General features: G+C 36.4%; 4 protein-coding genes across 6 annotated transcripts; all 4 read right to left on the bottom strand.

The window, feature by feature from the left end:
• Positions 1-371: 371 nt before the first annotated feature.
• Positions 372-1,853, bottom strand: LOC141818025 (caffeic acid 3-O-methyltransferase-like). The gene is made up of 4 exons (XM_074705622.1): positions 1,557-1,853; positions 1,138-1,442; positions 947-1,011; positions 372-807 (listed from the first exon to the last, which is right to left on the bottom strand). Exons 1-4 carry the CDS (start codon positions 1,751-1,753, stop codon positions 508-510), a joined length of 867 nt encoding a protein of 288 aa, XP_074561723.1. The 5' UTR covers positions 1,754-1,853; the 3' UTR covers positions 372-507.
• A 3,860-nt stretch (positions 1,854-5,713) lies between these two features.
• LOC141818031 (uncharacterized) lies at positions 5,714-6,830 on the bottom strand. Its single transcript, XM_074705631.1, has one exon. The coding sequence runs from the start codon at positions 6,744-6,746 to the stop codon at positions 5,847-5,849; it is 900 nt and encodes a 299-aa protein (XP_074561732.1). The 5' UTR covers positions 6,747-6,830; the 3' UTR covers positions 5,714-5,846.
• Positions 6,831-8,772: 1,942 nt separating this feature from the next.
• LOC141818027 (ribose-phosphate pyrophosphokinase 1) lies at positions 8,773-14,608 on the bottom strand. 2 transcript variants are annotated; one of them, XM_074705623.1, is made up of 10 exons: positions 14,418-14,608; positions 13,927-14,106; positions 12,290-12,538; positions 11,851-11,994; positions 11,501-11,668; positions 10,669-10,738; positions 10,026-10,107; positions 9,301-9,460; positions 9,128-9,209; positions 8,773-9,000 (listed from the first exon to the last, which is right to left on the bottom strand). In XM_074705623.1, exons 1-9 carry the CDS (start codon positions 14,514-14,516, stop codon positions 9,171-9,173), a joined length of 1,191 nt encoding a protein of 396 aa, XP_074561724.1. In that variant the 5' UTR covers positions 14,517-14,608; the 3' UTR covers positions 8,773-9,000; positions 9,128-9,170. The 2 variants fall into 2 exon arrangements, with proteins under 2 accessions (XP_074561724.1, XP_074561725.1); XM_074705624.1 differs by having other exon boundaries at positions 9,157-9,209.
• Positions 14,609-15,125: 517 nt separating this feature from the next.
• On the bottom strand, positions 15,126-21,408 carry LOC141818028 (agamous-like MADS-box protein AGL19). 2 transcript variants are annotated; one of them, XM_074705625.1, is made up of 8 exons: positions 21,290-21,408; positions 21,009-21,208; positions 16,943-17,021; positions 16,587-16,648; positions 16,372-16,471; positions 16,256-16,297; positions 16,132-16,173; positions 15,126-15,414 (listed from the first exon to the last, which is right to left on the bottom strand). In XM_074705625.1, the coding sequence occupies exons 2-8, from the start codon at positions 21,188-21,190 to the stop codon at positions 15,292-15,294; spliced, it is 630 nt and encodes a 209-aa protein (XP_074561726.1). In that variant the 5' UTR covers positions 21,191-21,208; positions 21,290-21,408; the 3' UTR covers positions 15,126-15,291. The 2 variants fall into 2 exon arrangements, with proteins under 2 accessions (XP_074561726.1, XP_074561728.1); XM_074705627.1 differs by lacking the exon at positions 21,290-21,408 and having other exon boundaries at positions 21,009-21,259.
• Positions 21,409-22,497: the final 1,089 nt, after the last annotated feature.

Below are 22,497 nucleotides of genomic sequence, written 5' to 3'. Positions count from 1 at the left end.
CCACTATGTAAAATTTACTAATTATTTGGCCAATTCAATGATAATCCAAGTACCCATTCTTGACATATAAAATCCTAAAAAAATAATCTTACAGATAAAAAATGTAGATTTTATTTTATTTTTATCTTGTTTATAGGCCAAAATAAAAAAATCTTATCACACTAATATTTGAATCTTGATCTTCTTGGTTAATTACTTTCTCATTATTGAGATCACTTGCCACCATTCAGATGATATTCTCCTTTGATTATTGATTAAAAGGCTAAATACAGTATATGATTGCTTACTTGAGCTAATAAATATCATTGACAACAAATTAAAGTAGTTGGCACGGCTCTAGAGTTCATAATTAAGATGAAGATCGATCTATTATATTTTTTTACATCTGGAGCATGCATGCAGATTGCGATCGACCTTGTTAATTATAAAGTCATTAAAAAGGAAGATTTATTTTTTATATTATATTATATTATATATATATATATAGTCTGAATTTGCTTATAATTGTCATTTGGTCAATTCCATGACGACCCAAGTCCCAGCAAATTCCTGGGCGATCTTGAATCCTTGAAATCCTGCTTCCGACGCCAAGGCCTTGAACTCCTCCTCGGATCGCTCCTTTCCTCCCAGGAAGCACGCCATCATTCCCATATCCATCTGCAACACAGCTCGAGCTTTCACAGTCTGTTCAGTAATCGCCGGAAGTAAACACTCCACCACCATCACTTTTCCATTCTCGGGCAACACCTTCCAGCAATTCTTCAATATCTTCACGCATTCCTCGTCTCCCCAATCGTGCAGTATCCACTGCGAGCGAGATTCGACAAATTAAATTTGCACTTCTCTTAACAATAGAATTAAATTAACTAACTAGTCGATGCAGAAAATTAAATATTAATTGTGTTTCTTCCAAATTAATATTATATAATCGCCAGACGGCCCAGACCTTCATAAAAATGGCATCCGCTGGTGGAACTGATTCAAACATATCTCCGCTCACATGTTCCACTCCTGCAATTTTTTACATTAATTATTTAGAGAGATCGATCGATCGATCGATCGAGTTCTTTATTGAGGAATTAATTAAGCTAGCTGTCGAAGAAATTGCATGTGTAATTAATTAATATTCATGAAGACCTGGAATGGGTGGGGCTTGAGAAATGACTGGTTGGATGTCGAAGTTGATGCCCTTGACGTGGGGGTGGGCGGCGGTGATCAAGCTGAGGCAAGTGCCGTTGCCTCCTCCGACGTCGACGAGCACCTCGACGTCGTCGAAGCCGTGGTAGATGGGGAGCAATTGCTTGACGATGACGGACGAGTATCCCGCCATAGCATTGTGGAAAGCCTTGCCTATTTGTGAATCAGAGCCTAAGTCGTCGAACGACACCTCCGCCCTCGTCACGGCCGCCACGCCATGCAACACCAAATCCTTCACGTGCTCCCTGTCGACAATCTTTAATCGTTCGTACTACGGTACTCATATATAATATATATATATATATATATATATATATATATGGCTTTCGGAGCTAATCAATATATCATTATTATATTACCATGCAACGCGCACGGACTTGTCCTGAAACAAGAGAGCCAGATCGGCCATGGACGACGACGCACCGGTGCCATCTGCCTCGACGATCAAGTACTTGGATACCGGGGAGGCGGCGTACTTCCTCGAGCGGGAGGCGGCGTCAGTGACGCATGTGACGATGCCGTGGGCAGCGAGCAGGCGGAGCAGGCGATCGACCATGCCGGCCGCCTGCGGGTTGTCGGCGGCGGTTGGCAGGCGGGCGACAATTTCAGCAGGTGACAAGGCGGCGTTGCTGGCGGCGACGATGACGTCGAGCAGGCGGAGCTCAATGGCGGTCTTGACTGAGAAGGAGAGGATGGTGCTGCTGCAGATTTGCAAGGCGAGCGCGCACGCCTCGTCCTCCTCGTCGATCCCATCACGCGCCATGTTCGTGGGAGAATATATCAGGAGCTTCAAATCGATTAATCGTACGTTACAATTGGGTACGTATTTAATTCTCGGATTTATAGAAGTCAATTAGTATTAATTACACGATATATCGAGCTATTCCTTGCATATTCATATATATTTCAAAAACAGTCCCGTGCCTAATTCATATATATATTTTCTTTCCTTGAGTATATATATAATAATTAAATCGTGCCACATCTAACGTAACGCTAGCTTACTCTACACAATTTTACTACAAATGGGAGTCATTTCATTTATTAGAAAGCGAGATGAGATATATTTATATTTATGTTCATTAAAAGTGGTTATATATTATCCAAAGTTTTATTCTACTCCCAAATCTACACGGCACTCAGAATGAATTAAATAATACATGCTTCTTTTTTTTACACGTTGCTTGGAAAATAGCCAAACAATAGTTAATGGCTTTTGAATCAAGCAATACGGTGTCATTCTTATATATATTTTGCAATAAGAATTGTCTGAAATTGAAATGTTTTCATTTTCAGTTTGACTTTTAAAAAAATAATTAAGACAGTAAATGATTCAAATATTTCGAATAAATTTAGTGTTCGATTTAATATAAATTTATTATTTTCATTCAATATCTATAATTAATTAATTAATTAATTTTTAAATAATTTATTAAATTAAATAAATAAATTTAAATATATTTATATTTAATATTCATGCATGAATATAAATTATGAACTATTCATGCATATTCATAAATAATATTCACAAACTTGACTATATATATTTACCAATAATATTCTTATCAACATAATAAAAAATTTTTAAAAAAAAAATGAATAAATAATTTTTTATCATCCAGCTCATTAAATAATTAAATAAATTTAAATTGAGAACTTAATAATATATAAATAAATCAAATTAAAATCAAGCATCAAACTCAAACTTATAAAAAAAATCAATTTAAATTTAAATAATCATTTCGATGACTTAGTTCTCTATTTAATTTGGCTCTATTAAGTTTTAATATCACTACTCGTTAATTACAACTCTAAAAATAATAAATTAAATGACCTCTACCACTGAATAATCATTCCGTATCTAAATTATTATTGAATTTATCTATCCCTATAAACTCGGCTTAATTAGCTCTTTCACTCGATTTCTTGGCTTAGCTTGCTCTAATAATATTTGACATGTCATAGATATATATGAATTTATTATTTTACAATTATAACATTTTTATTTAACTATGGATTTAAATTTTTTAAAGAAATTAAGTTAATAATATTCCTATATATTAATATTGTTAGTTATCTTATCCTCATGCTTAGCTTTTATAATTAATTATTATCAATAAACTCTTCCATGACAATTGATATATAGCTAGAGGAGGAATTGAAGGGCCTGAATAACTAAAGTACGTCCTCTAATAAAATTAAATGTTTATGCAGATTCTTGTACCGGGGGCGAAGATGGCCATGGCGTTGAATAACAGCTGGCACAAATTAAGCGAGGGGGGAGGTGACGGTGGCACTGATCTTGGTCGATCTCGAGCTAGCTCCTCTGGCATGGGATGCATGGCTTCGGGGAGAAGAAGGCCTATCTATTTATCAAGGGAGAGTTTAATTTGTCTATCGGCCATTTTCACCTTCCCCTAAGCGTGCAGCATGACGCGTCAATCTGATGTATGGATTATTCCAGCTGCTAATTAATTAAATTAATTAATGAATTTACTATATTTTGGAGCTAGCTAGGTGACTGACTATTGTTGCTTGAGTTCTAATTAATAATTCCCATCCGGGCGGGTCTTTGATGGGCCTAGATCCTCTCAATAGTTGAATCATTGGGCTACACAGTGTGAAGCATTTGTTGGGCGATCCTAGCTATTGAGTTCATCACCATCATCCGCCCGGTATAATGGAACACACACACTCTCTCTCTCTCTCTATCACATCCAGTGTAGAGGCAGAGGAAGGTCCCAAGGCATAGTTGAATTGGTTACGATGAAATAGATTTACTGAAGTGAGCAAGGGTCGAATCTTGACGAAGCCAAAGCAATATCCTCCCCATCGTGGTCAACTACAGCTTCTCGATTTACCTCCTCATAAATGATTATGGGACGATCGTGTGGGATTGTTGGGGTAGCGGATTCTACATTTTGCTAAAAAAGTAGAGGCAAAGGAAGTTGTTGATCTCCGTAATAGTCAATTACAATTTTCCAATTTATCTCCTTATAGATGATCATGAGATTGACTGTCGTGTGAAGCCGTTGAGGTGACAGATTTCATCTTTAAAAAAATTGCTAAAGGAGGAAATTATTGATCACATATAATATCTATATTACAAAGTCTAAATATCAAATTTATATATATTACAAAGTCTAAATATCAAATTTATACAAAATGATACTGTGAAAAATCAGTATAAAAATAATTTTATAAATTCTTTAAACCAACTTAATTACAAAGAACTCAGATATCATTTTTCTTGTCAACCATTCAACTAGTATACCAATTCAAACTTGTGAGTTATTCTCTCGGTTTACACTACAAATAAATTAATTGGCAAATTAGTTTGAAAAGTCAAAAATCAAGATTAAAATATGAAAGCTTCATTCCTTATTGGCCATCGAACTTAAATCTCTAATTTCGATATAGAAAATCTCAATTCAACTTGTGGGATATTCTATATACATACTTTTAACCATGCGATGCAAATTGGAAATTAATTTGCACATTTTGATCGTAAAGAAACTTCAAAAATCACAGAAATAATCTGAGGAAACATTATGATCGAGTCGGTTAAAATAGCAATCAATATTAGAACATGATTTGATTAACAAAAAAAATTAAACACAAAAATACAAAGGACTTAGTAAAAATGCTCTATCAAACTTTTAATATATATAATAAAATTAATTTGAGGCGACCAGTGGTAGTACCACTGTTTGAGCATAAGCAGAAAAGGATTGTGCATGTTTGACCTGTTGTGTATATCTCAATCCAACGAAAAGAATCATCATATCTTGCACTGAGGAAAAAATCATTAGTGAAGTGACACCCAATATAATCGCCTGCATAAATAAATAATAATACTGAAGTGGCTCAAGTACCCCACCCCATCATCAACCACCACTCATCACTAAAATCTGTCCCCCACCCAACCCAACCCAACCCAACCAAACCCAAAAGACAACAACACTCCTCTCATTTCTGAATCACAATCACATAAAAACACATGTCACCAAAAGGCTTAATTAATCTTTGACTTGTAAAACGCGCTACCAACATCTACCAGATAAGTTTATAATTTTTACAATTACAAAGTGACTTCGACAAATCATCCATAGAAAAAAAATATGACAAGTTACAAATCCAGTTCGTTTACTATATATATTCACATGATTTTTGCCTTTGAAAAGGACATACATATATTTAGATATATTCCTAATTCAATTCTATGGGCCCGACGCATCGGGCCTGATGTAGGAAGCCCATCATGGCATTTAATCTTCTGAACATCCCACTTGGTGTTCACCAAGTTCCTACCGGTAATGTTATTTAAAACATTCAGACGACCTCATTAATAGAAAAAAAGAAAAGGACATGGCAGAGCTGCATCATCATTTACATTTTAAAAAAATATTTAAAAAATAAGATCCATTAGAACAATTGCAGCATTTGACTGATTGAAAGCGTTGCAAAAAAATATCCTGTGAATTAAGGAGACTTTACTATTGTAGTTCATTTAATTCCTCGATCCAGCAATTTCCTCTTTTTTTTAATTCATATATATTTTTTATACAACGCTACGTAATTTTGGAGAGAGACAATTTAAAACGATGGCGATGATGAGGTAAAACAAGGAAAGTTGAAGGGTAAAACCGTCATTTGAACCTACCAATGTCAGCCAACTTCCTCGACCGGTTGGGCGCGAGAGTGGAGATCCCGACAGCCGGACTCCGGCGGTGGGTGGAACTTCCGGGGCTGCGAAGCTCACCGGACATCCCCAAATCCATCGGATGACTTCGTCTCGCCTCTTGCCCGAAACTCACAAGTGGGCTGAGGCATACGGAGAACCCCGAGACGGCGCTGACGCTACGAGGCGGGCGAGGGTTCGCCGGGAACCTTCGCATCGGTGACGGGTTCGCTCCCCTCCATGAGGAGTCAGTTGAGAATTCTAAATCGAAGTTATCCTCGTCGTCCATCGCCGGTGACATTCCCCTGCCCCGACAGCAGCGGCTAGACCTCCGAGGTCGCCGCGATGGCAGCGTCGACTCCTCCTCGCCAGAGAGCTGTGGCTTCTTCTTAGGGTTATTGTTTCGCCGGCCACGAATCAGCGATGAGAGCCAAAAACTCGAGGATGGTCCCTCGCAAGGCCCCAAATCGGGCTCCACCTTCTCCGATCTGCGGCGCCTAAAGAGGGATTTCAAAGTCCAGAATCTTTGCTTCTGGATGTAACCGCCATCGAGATCTCCCAACGATTCATTACCGTTTGCCGCCCTGCAGGCGGGGCCGGGCTGCGGGGTGCTGAAGAACCGACGGAAGTCGCGGGAGGGGGCGGGGGAGGCCTCGAATCCGACGGATCGGCGGTAAAAAATGTGAGGAGAAGGGGCTCGATGAGGCGGAGGCGGATCCGGTCCGGAAGCAGGAAGGTCGAACCGCCGGTAAGCAGAGTTGGTGGCCGAGAGCTCATTTTGGGCTGCAATGAAGGCGAGAAGACGCTCCCGGAGACAGGTGGCGCAGACGCCGTCACCGTACTCGTAGGGATGGACCCTGCACTTCATCGCGCAGCCTTCGATGACGCCGCCTCGCAGTCGCTTTTCACTGTATTCGGCCGCCGCCACTCCTCGTCACTACGGCCATCTACCGCTGGTGCCCGTTTTCAAGAGAAAATAAATGAGAGTTTTTATATTTGTAAACGATGTTACGATGAGGCTTCGGATGCATCTTAAGCAGTGCTGTACACATTTTGGCAAGGATCTCACGAAATCGGTTTAGGAGAAAGAGTCACGCCGCCGGAGCATGATTACATAGTAGTAAACCACCGAAAAGTGTTTCCAGACTACCTGCTTCGCTACCCAGTTTTCTTACCTCCTCGTATTCATTTTATGCAGCAGATCGGGCATCTGTTCTTAAGTGATGACCATCTGATACGAATCGCACGGTCAATAGGCAAGGCAACAGATAGATAAAAAGGGACCAATTAATTCTCTTGGTGGGAGCGCCGATCGCTGTCGTTGCCGTGTCCCTCTCCTTGGTCATGTAGAAGATTGGAGTCAGTAACAATTTGCCTTCATATTTAAATTAATTGGGTTTGTGCTACTAATTTTTTACTAAGGGAAACAATAATGAACCGATTAATTTGACAAAATGCAAGGTGCTGAATAAAATTAGAACAACAACAAATTTTATGTATTTTTTAAAACAAAATTCAACTACTAGTTAACGTATTTTGCAAATCACGTTCAACCATTATTTTTCCCCTTCTTTTCTTGTCTAAACCTCCTCTCCGTTCTCAACTTTGCTAATAAAACATTAATTCCCACGCCGATTGAGATTTGAGGTATACCACAACAGGTCTTTTCCTTATGCTACAACAGGTATTTTTGTTTCCAAGTTTACCTTTGAATTTCTCTCTCTATTGTTTATACCGCAACCTAAATTTGAGGTGTTACAGCCAGAAATTTATGTACAAAGAAAGGAATCACTTAATATATTTTTTTCTATGCAATTTTCTAAGGATAATTTGGGAGTCAAATAGAACTACTAAATGATTTGATAAAATGGTATATGAAGACGTGAAGTGGTTGATTAGTAACTTTGCGATCGTGATTAGTTCATATACAATAACAGTTGTAATTTTCTATATTTAACTGTTTATTCTACCAAACTATCATTTTCCTTTGAAATTAATGCGAAATTCTTTAAACAATTGGCTGTTGCAAGTTGGTCACAGCATTAATTAGTGTCTCATAATGGACCAAATTTAATTTTCTGACACCTCCTTAACTAAAGTATTCAGGCACATTCCACCGGCTAAACGCAGTCTCCCCTCAACAACAGTTATCCAAAGCAAAGAAAGTCAACCTGGAAACATTTACAAAATGACAGGAATAATCTTGTTTAAGAACTAAGTGACGCCTCGCACCCTTATCGCTTGCCCATCTGATTGGTTCAAACCATAAATATATGCTCAGTCCAATCTAAAGCTTAGACCAACCACCAACTTGGCCAGATTACACACCCATTTTTTTAATATTGATTAGGTAGTTAAGTATACCCATAGTCCCTAAAATAACTAAATTAATGACAAAAAAAATTCAATTTATATTGTGTTATGGTTGTTTTATTAGACTGAAAATAATCTGCCAAATTCAGACAATAATAATACAGGTATGGGCATGAGGTGGATGTGGGTCTTTGGAGTGGAAGCATTAAGGATGCCTTAGTGTGAGCTTATTAGAGATAGGCATAAGTTTAGCTTAGCTTGTCAAGCAGGAGAGACTGAAAGGCACCTTTCGTCTTTCTTGTATACTAAACTAACGCCGAGAGTCAGACTTTGAGATCAACTTGCGATCACACTGTACTCATCGTAGAAGTGAGTACAAACCAAGATCCTAATGGGCAACGGCGGATTTTACCCATATCACGTCACTTTATAGAAGATCCCGTTCACTTGCATTCTTAGAACTGCAATGTTTAGAAGAAGAAAAAAACTGGTCCAACTCTACTGTTTACCTAAAGGTGGTCCACTTGCTTTGATGTGACACTGCTATAAGTTCCAGTGATCCAGCTACGTTTACAGGCTCATGTTTTAAGCAATACTATTAAATTTCTAGTCTCCAAGAAAACTACCTGATATCCCCCTCATTATTACAGTGGTAAATTGGTGAGTACGGGGAGAGAATCATATCATCGAAAATACAGCTTGTACTTCTGCTTACCAAGTCAAACCCCATAGAAATTGCATGTTCCTTGGTCTATTTTTTTCGAGCGATTCTCCAGCTATTCTGTTGAACGTTTCTTCAGTCACCAAACCTGCCCAAAGCTAGATTTTAGGTGGCTAAGTCCAGCCAATATTGAACTAACAGTCGACCAATTTGTTAAGTTGGATGGAGATAGTTAACATCTACATCCGATATTGAAAAGAGAGATCCAAACGTACAAGTAATGCATGATAATCAGCAACATTACATTGAAAAGAACCATCAGTCGATGTCCAAACTCGAATAGGGTGCATAACCAACCTAGAAGAAGCTTGTGAATGTTAGGAGAGGGCAAAATAGGTATTGACTATTTTGGTCAAGTAGAGAATGAAACTTTGGAAATTTCACTTACTGAGCAATCATCATGAACACGCCATATTGTCTCGCCTAACAGGTTTGCGACAGAAAGAACAGTCAACTGGGGAAAATTTTCTTGTTCCAACACAGGAATAGTGTTGGTGACGATAACTTCCTGGAACAAGCCACTAGACAATCTCTCAGTTGCTGGAGGGCTGCAACATATGGAAACAGTTACCAAACGGCCATACAGATGTAAAAAAGTAACACACCCTGAAAAACAACTATGACCATTTCTTATCTTGATTACTATAATCAGATTTTACCCTACTTGAATTCGATATACTACATGGATTTTATGATATATAACCAAAAAAAAAGGAAACTAAAAATACAAGTGAAGTCCAAAGGGAAAACATACATCATAAAGTTCAAACGTGTATCCAACAATGTTGTATAATAATTCTACTATATTTGAACAACCTTATATAATACAAATCATAAGTGTGAGATACATGTTGAGACCTGACAAATCTGACAAAAATAGCAAAGTTCCACACTTTGTAGGGCAACTGCCAAATTTGTTAAAAGGAATTTAACAACCATTATTATTTTAAATCTGAGAAAATCGTGTAGTATCTCATTGATTTTGACAATTACATCAATGAAGAACAGTGATGTGAAAAGAAGTCTCCTACTAATTCAGTGTAAACATTAAAATTTAACCAGCTCTTCCGTAAATCAAATATAATTATATTACAGTTAGAAAGAGAAACATACCTAAAGACAGCATGTGTGCTGCAAGCATAAACCTCCCTTGCCCCTTCTTGATGTAATAGTGCTGCACCCTTCGCAATCGTACCTAGGCTTAATAAAATGCTAATCTGAGTACCAACCAACAAAATCAAATCTATAATGCTCACATGGTTTCTTAATTGTTAATAGAAACCCTGAATAACATTGACAACAGGTATTTTACTGGAGCACAACCTGTTCTGTAATGGGTCAATGCCATTATTTTCTTTTCGATATTTTGTTCCTGGAACATCTCAAAATTGTACTGATTCAATAATGTACAGGACCAGTAACCAAGCACGGCTTAAAACCTTGGAGCCAACTACCAACAGTTATTTAGATGAAACCAAACAGAGATGTTCATCAAGTTAAGATAAAATAAGTACAAATTGATGCATTCAGATTGAATCTGTTCTACGTCTGAACCTGTTGCACTTGATGATTAGAAAGTGTAACAAGATGTTTCATCGGTGTCAACTAGCATGGAATGACATTTGAAACCATGGACAGACAGATATGTGTCATCAGTAACATCAGACACATTCAGTCCAATATTCAAGATGAAACCATTATATTCATTTTCAATGCGCATGAGATCAAGTCCTAGTAGAACCATAATCTCACTTACCAGCCGTATCTATCATGTCATCCACCATCACAGCAACTTTTCCTTTAACATCACCGATCAGATTCATCACCTGCACAACAGCAACTGTCAGTCAACCACATTCATAATACAAATATAAAGTTGTCCTTGAACTCTTTATCCATGTAATACATCAAAAAGTTCTGAGACTTGGTGATCCATTAAATTATAGAAGTATAAACCACAAGCAATAATGCAGTTTAAAATTTTACTTAACTTTTATGTGTCTGTTTGTGAAGATATGACAACTTAAAAATCTAACAGGTAAAGAGAAAAATATTTATAAGAAAATTTCAGCAACAGATAAGAAAATACAGGATGAATACCATTGAGAATAATAATATAATGTGAAATATGTAATACAAATGTAGCATAGTCAAGAATTTCTACAACGTCAGTCAGAACCAACCATGGATGTAACAAGCATAAGTTTGCTGGCTACTACAATCAATGGGCATTGGACTTCTTTGAACATGTATCTATGTTATTTCAATTTTGTCATGAGCTATTATTGTTCACATGAGAACTAAACTCATAATCCTAACGTACAGTTTTCATTCCAATTCAACAACTAAAGGAAAGTCTTATGGATATATAAATAAACTCATCTGTAATCTTATTACGGTTTCATTTTGTTCCCCCAAACATGTAAACAAGTGTTGTCAATCACAGAATAACAATCAGTTTTCTGATCTCCCGAGTTCAAATTGAATAGGTTATAACGTCAACATAAAAAGACAGAAAGAACTAACTTATATGAAACACAGATGTAATAACTAGATAAGAATCAATCCATAGGAATATCTAACATCACCTCAGCTACATTATGCCCATGACGCCGTTTATCAACAATGGCAAGCGGTGCATCAGATAACTTTTTTGCAAATGCGCGCGCTCTAGCCACTCCTCCAACATCAGGTGATACCACTACCAAATCATTTGAACAAATTGTCTTGCTAGCTAGGTAGTCAAGTATCACAGGCTACAAACAGTAAGAGAAAACACACTCAATTAAATAACACTAGAAAACCAATGCATCAAATCGAAAGTGGGTGCATCGGTGTAAGTTCTCACATGTTACCTCCAGAATAAGCCAAAATCAAGATCTGAACTAAAAGCTCTTATAAAAACGGACATGAAAAAAAAAGCAAAAAAAAAGGTTACCTGACCATACACTTGATCAACTGGGATATCAAAGTATCCCATGGACTGCCCGGAGTGCAAATCACATGCAATTACACGGTTTGCACCTGCTTCTGTGATCAAGTTAGCTACAAGCTTTGCAGCGATAGATTCACGACCTTGTGTCTGAGAAAGAAAGCAAACAAATCATACTAAAGTTTATTGGCATTAATCAACTCAGTAAATTCAGGACAACATTCTCAAAGTGTCACCAATGAAGATAACTTGATAAATATACTGCAAACCACAAATGGAGCATTAATGAAATCATACAATTCAGAAGAAATGCAAAAGGCATAAGCAAGGACCACCAGACTAATAAAAAAGAATTATAAATATATATATATATATATATATACAAGTATCTACCTAAGAATCACTATAGTAATATAATCATTTTGTGCAAAAAAATTACTTTCACCTTTCTATCTGCTCTTGCGTAGCCAAAATAAGGTATGACTGCAGTGATGTTTTTTGCAGAAGCTCTACGACAAGCATCAATCATCACCAAAAGCTCCATAAGATTTTCATTTGCTGGTGGGCAGGTTGGTTGCACTAGAAAGACATCACATCCTCTAACACTCTCTTGTAGTTGAACATAAATTTCCCCATCTGCAAAACGCTTTATGTTGATCTTTCCAAGTTGCAGGCCTAAATAGCTAGCAATTTCCTACCAAGAGAAAGATGGAAATATGGTCATTACTTAACACTATGAAAAAGGGATAGAAAAATATTGAAGAAAAAATAATTTTCCAGGAGAACTAATCAATCTCATACTAGAGCCTCTAATTACCGAAGCAGAAGATAGATTAATTGTTTGACTATTGAAAGAATAAGGCAAGCAACAATTTGTAGAGAATGTTCAGTTATCATATCTGATTTAGCTGGAACTGGAACTACGAAACAGTCCTTCACAATTTAATAAATAGGCAAATAACTAAATGGCTCTTGCCATGGGCGGAGCTTATGGGTCCAGTGTGGGCAGCTGCCCACACTAGGCCCGGACAAAAGCAGCATAAACTATAAAGTTAGTTAAAATATACTTTAAAAAGACATGAAGCGACTATAAAGCAATGGAAATGTGCAGTTAAAAGCAGCATAAACTATTGTATAGCCCAATGACGTAGGAATCCAAAGTTGTTTTGTTTTTTGGAATGTTAGCTCTTGCAAAGGCGTGAACGTGGGGGAGGGAGTAAAAAGCACTTGTTTTTTTGCTTTGCATTCACAACAGTCTAAGATTAATCTGTAGATTTATTAGAAAACACACTTTATTTTAGAGCAAAATAAGGAAGGGCCAAAAATAAAATAAAATGAGCCCTTATTATCATTTTCTTTAAAAGATGTTTGTTTTATTTTTAAAAAAAATAAAACAACACCCTCCTTATTAAATATAGAGTAGGTGATAAAATATATTAAAATAAATTGATTCATCTTGATAAAAAAAACATATATTGTTGCCTACACTAAACCAATATCCTAGTTCTGCCCCTGGCTGAAGAGACAGTGAAGATTTGTCTCTGTTCTACACTTTTAATTGCAGTCAATTAATCCTTGAGCAAATAAGTGATATGGGAAATGCAGATGGATTCAACCAATAGTTAAGGAATGAATTCCTCAAATGTTCATAAAGATTAAATGGTATCTAGATTTGACTGACTAATTTCAAACTTTGAATCATGAGTATTATAACATTGAAACCATCAAATGAAACTTAACTTTGAATTTTGGTGGAATTGCTTTAGCCATTTTAGTCAGTCAGCCAGCTTTCATGATGAGAAAATTTTCATATCTTGCAGAAATTATGCTGACAGAACTTGACTCATTAATTAAGCAGTTTCCTAAAATAACTCACGCTATCTCCGAGTATTTACTAAAAAGAGAACCAGAAATGAAAAAACAAAGAATTAATTTGCCCAATCAAACTAGTCTATAAAACATCAGCATTTAAGGTGTAAGATAATAACTTGGTTTTGATTTCTTATTATCAAATCAACACTCAAGTTGGCAAAAATTTCAAGGAAACTGATTAAAGAAAACCGAACTACTAGTCAAATTTACCTGAGAAAGAGACGGATTGGCAGTGCCTGAGAAGATGCGCAGTCTTGTGTCGTACTTGGAGCCAGCATCTCTCGTTCCTAGTAGTGTCAAAGGCCCAGGTAATATCTTCTCACCGAGGAGTGAGAAGCCTGGCGGTACGCCATTGTTAGACGATTGCAACGGCCCAACCAGCCTGCAATTCTGCATCCATTCAATGGATGCATTTAGATCAAAATCGATCGTTTCACGCAGAACGCCTTAAGCAATACATCCGCAGGAAAGGTCTAATTAAAACAATAAGAGAAAGGAATTTTGACTGTTTTCTGCCATTTGACGCTCTACTTCCACAGAAGAAACTAGAAAGTAAACCCAGAGAAGAAGAGGTATAAAAAACATCATGAAGAGCAGATGCCAACATCAAGACCATACAAAAATCAGAGGATAGCAGCGTAACTACAGCGACGAAGCAAATATAAAAAGGAACCTTCAAATCGAACATTGAAAAAGCTTACCACAGCCGGAAGACAGGGAGAAACGCGGGAAGCCACGAAGCTCTTACGACGGAGAGAAACCAATTGGGCGGCGGCGGGGAGGAACGCCGACGAAGTCATCGAGAGCTCGAGGGGATCTGACTGGGATATTTCTAGAGTCAGCGCCGACGAAAACCCTCCAGCAGCACGCTCTCGGAGCGAGTGGAGTAAGAGTTTAGCGGCGAATAGAGGCCCTGAGGGAGTTCCAGGACATTTCCAGTGAAATAAAAACCGCAGAAAAGTGGAAAAGTATTTTTGCAGAGTTTCAATTTGCCCCCGATTTTTCTATTTAAATGGCACATTTATTTTGGTAAGTGTAAATGTAAGAGTTGTGCCAGGAATTTAATGCCAATCCGAATTTATTAAATTTATTCAAACTTATTTATTAAAATTTTTTTGGAACTAAGCTTTTTTTTATAAGTTCAATTAATAATGTTATTCTATTTATACTTTATAATATAAGCGAAATGTTATATATATAACAGATTATGAATAATTTAAAATTATAAAATTTTAGACACTAATATATTTTTTGTATATTTAAATAAAAATTTTTAAAAATAAATAATTTAATTTATATTATTAGATAAATAAATTTATTCATTAATTTCTAAATTTTATTCATGAACATTATAAAAAATTTATTAGCACGCGGAAACAATTAATGGCCAATTGTGTAATTCAAATAACTGAGATGTTTAATTCTTGGCTTTATTGAAGTGTCAGAAACACAAATGATTTCTCCACATTAATTGTTCCCTCACACAACACATGATAGTAAAGCTCCTCAAATTTATTGCTAGTGAGTTAAAGCATTGTAAGTTTGATCAAGCCATCATTAACATGGATTATGTTTTCATTTAGCCTCCCTAGTTCCTGGCCTTCCGAGTTCGAGCTCTGTTTCTACCTCCACGTTCTTTGTTGGATCAACATCTCTGCCAGCTCTGAGCTGTAGTTGAGCCTCTGCACGGCAATGGCTCTTGAGAAAGAACCATCAAAATCAAGTTAGAAATCGGTCATCCCATTATTGCAACTCCTATCAATGATTGAATCTATAAATCACTTGCATCTTGAATGGAAGGAAATCAGACCCATAAGAAGGACAATTCTACTGAGTAGATCCTTTTCGTGGCTGATCATATAAAGGCACTCCACATACGTGCACGACAATCTTAAAGCAGCTTGCTTTGAGTTCACAGTTACACAGTTCCACAGATCAATTTTAGAAGATGTCACTGATCAGTTCACCAATTTTGCAAGAAACCACTAGTCGTTCCCCTAAGATGCCACCGCACAATTATCAATTTATCTTTGAATTAATCGATGACATTTTGACAGCACATGCATGACACTTAGATAAATATATATGGTAATACCTTCATTAAATGATTAGTGACACCTTTCATCGTTATTTGATGTCACCTAGGGGTCATGAACACGAAGAGATACAAATTTGTGTTTAGTATTACCTTAATAAGTGTTCGATGGCACCATCTAAAACACAGCTTGGAGCTATGAATTCAAAGAGGTTTTTTTACTTTAAGATTTGTGTGCGCTCCAGTTTAGCATTCATGCATGAGTGAAAAATGCACCTTCATGTGCTCAGCCACGAAAGGAATTTGCACTATGAACTTGGCCTCTAAAAGAATTTCTCATGCACAAATTCAACAAGGTAAGTTTTTGTGTGATCTCATACCTCTTGATGCAAGCTTACATTCTCCTCTAAAAGCACCCTCACCTGCATCTCATCGGCAGATTAAGGAAAACAAAACTCGAATGATGATGTTAAAACCTCCCTCATAAACTAAGAACTTACGTACCTTATCATTTAGCTGCACAATTTGTTCCTCTGACATCGATTGCTGTACAAGATATTGTATTTTATTCAACATAATTTTATTTTCTTTGAATAACATCTCAATGAAGTGGCCTCTACCTTTCTTCCTCTAATGTTCTGTAAGCTTCTTACAATCTGAGTCTCTAATGAAAGCAGCTCGTCATGAGAACATCCTTCTAATCCTTCGCCCAAGAGTTTTCTGGAGCCAATTTAAGTATAAGGAGTGCAGAAATTTTCATTTAACACACTTTTGACGGTTCTGGTAATAAAATTAAGCAAGGTGCAAGTAAATAAGAGTTTATATAGATCAATACCGGTAGTGAGATTCAAGAGTCTTAATTTTGTTTGCAGTATCAGTGGCTTCGGTTCTCCTATGCTGCAATATAGTATTGTTTGAAGTATCCATATAGCATATATAAAGTGACAACTTAAACAAAGTGCTAGTTCAAATGCAAAATTTTCAACACTAAATCTCTTCATGCTTAATTTAGCAGCTCCGTAGCTTGGCTCATATTAATTGCTTACTGATTCAACTTTTTTATGTTGCTCAATATGTTCTTTAGCTAAGCAATAAGAATGAAATGGTGCCTTGTGAGTCTAAGGTTGGAACGATCTGAGCTTACGAAAAGACAGATTGTAGAAGAGATTTGAGCCTTAGATGATGGATTACCTGCACGTTTTTCTCAATTCCTTTAGCTCCGTTGCCATTTCCAGTTTGCAGCTTATATCGTTCAATCGTCCTCTCCGCACTAAAAAAATTCAATTGAAAAGAGCATCGCTAAATTTTAGAATTCTAAATCTGGAGAAAGATAATATTATTTTGCACATGAAATAATTATTATAGGGCATGATAAAATCTTAATCCTAAGGGCTGATGGGTGATTAAATCCACTACATTTAATACTTAATAAATTCAAGACCTTTAATACTAGACCATAATGAAACCGCAATTATAATATTCACACGAATGCGAAAATAACTCAACTTACCAGTTGACGTAGCTCATGATTGTTTTGAGCTCAACTTAGCACTAAACAACTATAACTTTGACTTCAAATCAGTACATCGGCAAAGAGAAATCACATAGGCAAAGGGAGCTGATAATGAGAGAAAAGATGAAGTAGAACTTAACGAGAATATAAAAAGAAACCTCAGGAACTATAATTTATCTAGTGGAATTTTTTCTCAAAACTACCAATATGGGCAATATGATAAGGAAAGAGTAAAATATTCAAGATTCTAGAGGAAAGAAGGATATAACAGTTTACTTCTTTAAGATTAACGTAGTAAAATGAGAATATGGCATTTCCTCTATTCAAATCTTTCACTGAAGATGAGTAACACTACTCTAGACGTAGGCTGCTTCTATCCATGTTTATTCTTTGTTTCATAACTCCATTTGTGTGGAGTAAGGAATTATCATGAGAAGATAAATTCCACTATTTCTATTAATCTCCTTGATTGGTTTTCAAAGCATTAATAGTATGAACACTTGCATTTTTTTCAAAATACCTTTTGAGTTATTTCTTGAAGCCAACATTTTTTCCTAATTTTTACTTATAGAAATATTTCTGCATGTTCGAATTATATAGAGGTATCAAATTGATAAGTAACATCTTAAGGGTTTGATTACTTGGAAAGAGAAAATAAAACAAAGGAGGAAAGTGATCACAAAATTATATAGGAAACTCAAGCATTGCATTTATGTATATTTCTTTGTCACTTTACCTTCTTTCTTTATATCTTCTATTTCTTGCAGTACAGTTTGAGAAAGAATAACTGAGAAAAGAGTAGCAAATCGGACAAGCAATCTTAAAAATGAATTTGGTTTTACTTTCAGAGGTCTATACTTTATACATACGGTAGTATTTATTAAGCAAGACAAATGATAGAAAATTTTAGAAAAAAAAATTAAAGTAGAAAATTTGTAAATAATTCTCTTATTACCAAAGAATATGATCCAACGCTTCCCTGGAATCAACTTTGTGCACCGGACTGCCTTTTAATTCTCTTATTACCAAAATTCAAGTCCTAAAGCCATGATGGATCTTTAAAGCATTATTTCAACCAGTATGCAATATCATACTCTTGAGTAGCAAAAACATTCAAGTACTTGTCTTTATTTTTTAGTGCTTTGGCTATGAAGTTGTTTTTTTTTCCCTTCAAGAACTGAGCCATGCTTAAGTTATTATTCTTCGTGTTTTGAACAAAGTAGATATTTGAATAAATTGATAGCTCGCATCTTAGGTTGATGAGAATCTTAACCTTTTCTCCATTGATATTTTGAGCGAACCTCCAAAAGTATAATGCCACTAAATGATTCATCAAGCTTGATGAACATTTCTCCTTCCATTTTATGGTGTACTGCATGTTCTTCTATTCTTTCATTTTTTGTTGATGACTCATCAATAAGTTGAGCTGATCTTCATGCTTACCCCTCCATGAAATTAATCTTCTTCTACATTGTATATTTAATCCTACATTTTGAAGCATAGTGATCATACATATGAAAACATTGACATCTTATATAAATCTCCTCTTTCTATTGAACCATCATAACCTCAATTCCTATTTTCTTGAACATTTGAATAATAACCTCCTCCTTGAACATGCATTCATACACGACTACGTAGACTTGTTCCAATACCCAACCTTTCATCTTATCTCTCAATGAGAGTTTGCTTGAAGGAAGAAGTCTTGCTTCCTCCTGTTGAATCTAATCTTCTCATGTGTTTCTAAAGATTCCATGGGTCATTCCACTCTCATGAACTGACATATTTTAACTCTTCAGAGGTTAAAACTATTATATATATGTCGTTTTGATGAAATAATTTATAAGTAACTTTAAGCAAATCAATTTACTAAATTTGTATATAGACTTATTTACAAGTTTCAACAATACGTACTAATGCAATTGTACTTTAATTTACAAGCAGCACAAGTTTGTATTTTATTTAGACTGAAAATGTAAACAAGCTTATCTATTATATTAATAGATCACTCTTAATTTACAAATAGCATTCATTTTGTTTATAAGTGATTCATGAACAGTGTTACACGTGCCAATTAGCATATATGCTCAATGCTTCATTTCATTGGGAATCATGTTTTTCTTTTTTTTTCACTTCATTAAACACACAGGTTTTGGTTGGCATGTGTACGACTATCAACTTCATTTAATTATTTTCATGCTAACTTAGTTTCTCCATTTCATACAATAAGCTTGATAGTATGCTCCAGCTTAGAGGGAACTATTAGAAGTATTAATATTAATAGGATTATTATAATTAGCATAGCATGCTTAGTTCATTAGTATTTTACATTTAGAGTTATATCCAGTGTTTTATATACCTACTTAATGATATTATCTCATTATTATATACAATGTGATGATTCTTCTTACCCTAATTTCTGCCTGATTCATGGTTTTTTTTTTTAACAATAACTGCATAATAGCAATTTCAAAGACTGATGAAAATCTTCATCAATGCACTTAACAACAAATAATTTGAAGTGACCATTTATGGCTTGTCAACTATTTCCTAGCTAGCTTATATTTGTGACGCCATTGTCTTAAAAGAAAGTCTTTATTAGTATTAAATTGACAAAAAGGAACTTTAATACACTTTTAAACTGCCAAAAGGGAAGTATTAAGACACTTACGAATCCTATATAACATTCCGATAGATTCAGCTAGTTAACTCATTGCTAAGAACAAGAACCAATTTGATAAACGATTGCAAGGAACTCTTGCATAAACTGTTCAGTTTCTTCTGCAATTAAGCACGGTCAGAAACTCCCTTTAGAGAAGAGTGTATCAAGGCAAAATTATGAAATATGAAGCAATTTTTTTACATAAACCATAGTCTTTATGGTCTTGTAGCTTCATCAAGGCTCCAGGGGAATTCCTATTTATGAGTTCAAGGAAGACTGCAAGGATAGATGTCCGAGAAAATAAGCTCAAACAAGCAAAGACAGTAAAACCTTCAAGCATGGAATGGATAGTCTACGTGGCAACTAAACGTTTGAAACAAGTTCCTAATAGTAGGATTCTTAAAACTATGAAACGTCCGACTGCCATCGAGAATAAGAAGAAAATATCATTGATGTATGGTGAAGCATGGATGAGTTGTAGATAGTTTCTGCTTAAAGACCATACGAAAGGAACGTAATCAACCAAAGCCGATTCCCGTGTATAATTTGTTGTTGGAAAGAAGAATTATTGGAGACGAATATAGAAAGAAAGGGAAGAGAGAAGTCAGGACGAAACTGCCTTAGGGGGTTCCTTCTTTCATCAAGCTTTCCCCTTCTGGAAGTTAATTAATACGAACAAAGCTACAAGTTCCATTGTCTACAAAGTCGGGCACAACAAAGCCGGACATGGATTGAAATCCACATCAAAACCTATGGCAGATGCAATCGCCGATCAATGCCCACTTTCAGCCACTTCGAAGGACGCGAACACCAAGACGACAACTTGAATCCAGCTTAAACGAAAGACACTTTTTTGTCGCAGGACCCGCGAGGAAATGTTGAGGCGTTCCGATGATTAAACCTTAATCGTATGGATTCGGAGACCAATCGAAGAGCCAGTATCATGTGAACAAGAAGATATAGAGAAAAATAGCAAGAGGATGAATATTTGCGGGGTACATGAAACTGTAAAATTGAGATCTTTCGCAATTGGAAATCAGAATCTAACTTTGCAAGGGGAAAAATAGGAAGAGGAAGGGAACCTTGAGCTGGAGAACTCGAAGAGTTTGCCGCGGGAGGAGAAGACGATAAGGGCGACCTCGGCGTCGCAAAGAACGGAGAGCTCGTAGGCCTTCTTGAGGAGGCAGTTGCGGCGCTTGGTGAAGGTCACCAGCCGCCTCGCCGTGTTCTCTATCCGCCGAATCTCCGTCTTCCCCCTCACCATCTTGATCTCCTCCTCACTCTATTGCCGCAACCAAATCAGAATCCAGAAAAAAAAAAAAGGAGGATCAGAATGAGGATGCGCGAGAGCAGTCGATCTCACCTGTCGCCACAGAAATGGGAAGAAAGGGACAGCCCAGGATGAAGAGAAGAAAGCAAGACTTCTTCTTCTTCCTTTTCTCGCTTAGGACAAAATCCATTCCCATTAAGGAAAAGAACATCATCGACGCAGAGCAAAACTACTCCCACCAATAGAGGTTACCATGTGTGTGACCTACCCCAAGTCTTCGCGTCTTAGGCCCCCGCTTTCTACCCGGAGTTTAGTGTGCCCGCCGACAATTTGTCTAGCACGAGACACCCAACACGGAAAGGACCACTGCCGTCCGCCCGGAACTCACGATGATGGAGCTTTATACAGGTGGCAAAGAACGAGTGGTAAGGGGCTGTAGACTGTAGACCAGAGCTGGGTCGGCGTCTGCCCAGAGCCAGCATGGGTGGGCGGGATCCGCTGTCCACTGCCAAAAGAGTAATGAACGAATACTGGATGTGGGACCCAATCGTACGAGGTCGCCTGGGCTTCAGTATGACCGCTTATCAGACTAAGACACGTGTAGGATACATCGGGAAGAGGGAGATGCTTAGGGGCACGTGGCTCTTGCTTGCTCGTTGGACGTGAACGAAAATTTCGGACGCATCCCTAGAGGATGCAACCAGTGGTTATGGGAAGCGCTTATAGGGAAGGTATTATCTAGTGTCTGATGATGACGGCCTGTTATTTTTTTTACCACATTTAATTTTGTTAGGCCTTAAGCAAAGTTTAACATATGAATCAAAGATAATAATAAGTATTCCAATTAAATTGAACCTTACGTGATCATCAAAATAAATTTTCAACAAAAATTAGAAATTTAAGCTTCTTTTCAATTCTAGATGATTTTTCTCAACTTTTAAAAATATAAATTTAAAATTTTAACTCATGGTGAACTAAAAAGGATACGGCACGACTGGAAATTAAAACTGAGGCATGGATTCATTAACAAAGATTTGATATTCGAATATTTTTCAAATCTATCTCTTTGCATTTTAATTATGCACAAATTTAAGTTTTTAACAGCAAAAATTATATATATAATTTTTAAAGATTAATTAATAATCAAATATTTTTATTTTATTAAAATAGTTGGCTTATTTATGAGTTATGATTAAACTCGTTTATTTACCAGGTATAAATAAATTAAATTGTTTATAATTCAAAATTATTTAGTTCAAAATTAAATTCATAAAAAATATTAGCGTATAACTGAATCATCG

The sequence above is a fragment of the Curcuma longa genome, unplaced genomic scaffold (assembly GCF_044706935.1).
Source record: "Curcuma longa cultivar G26 ecotype Majalengka, Jawa Barat unplaced genomic scaffold, ITB_CL_G26_1.1 contig_23017, whole genome shotgun sequence".
NCBI lineage: Eukaryota > Viridiplantae > Streptophyta > Magnoliopsida > Zingiberales > Zingiberaceae > Curcuma > Curcuma longa.
Note: the sequence above shows the minus strand (reverse complement) of the source record. Positions and strands in the feature narration are given on the sequence as shown.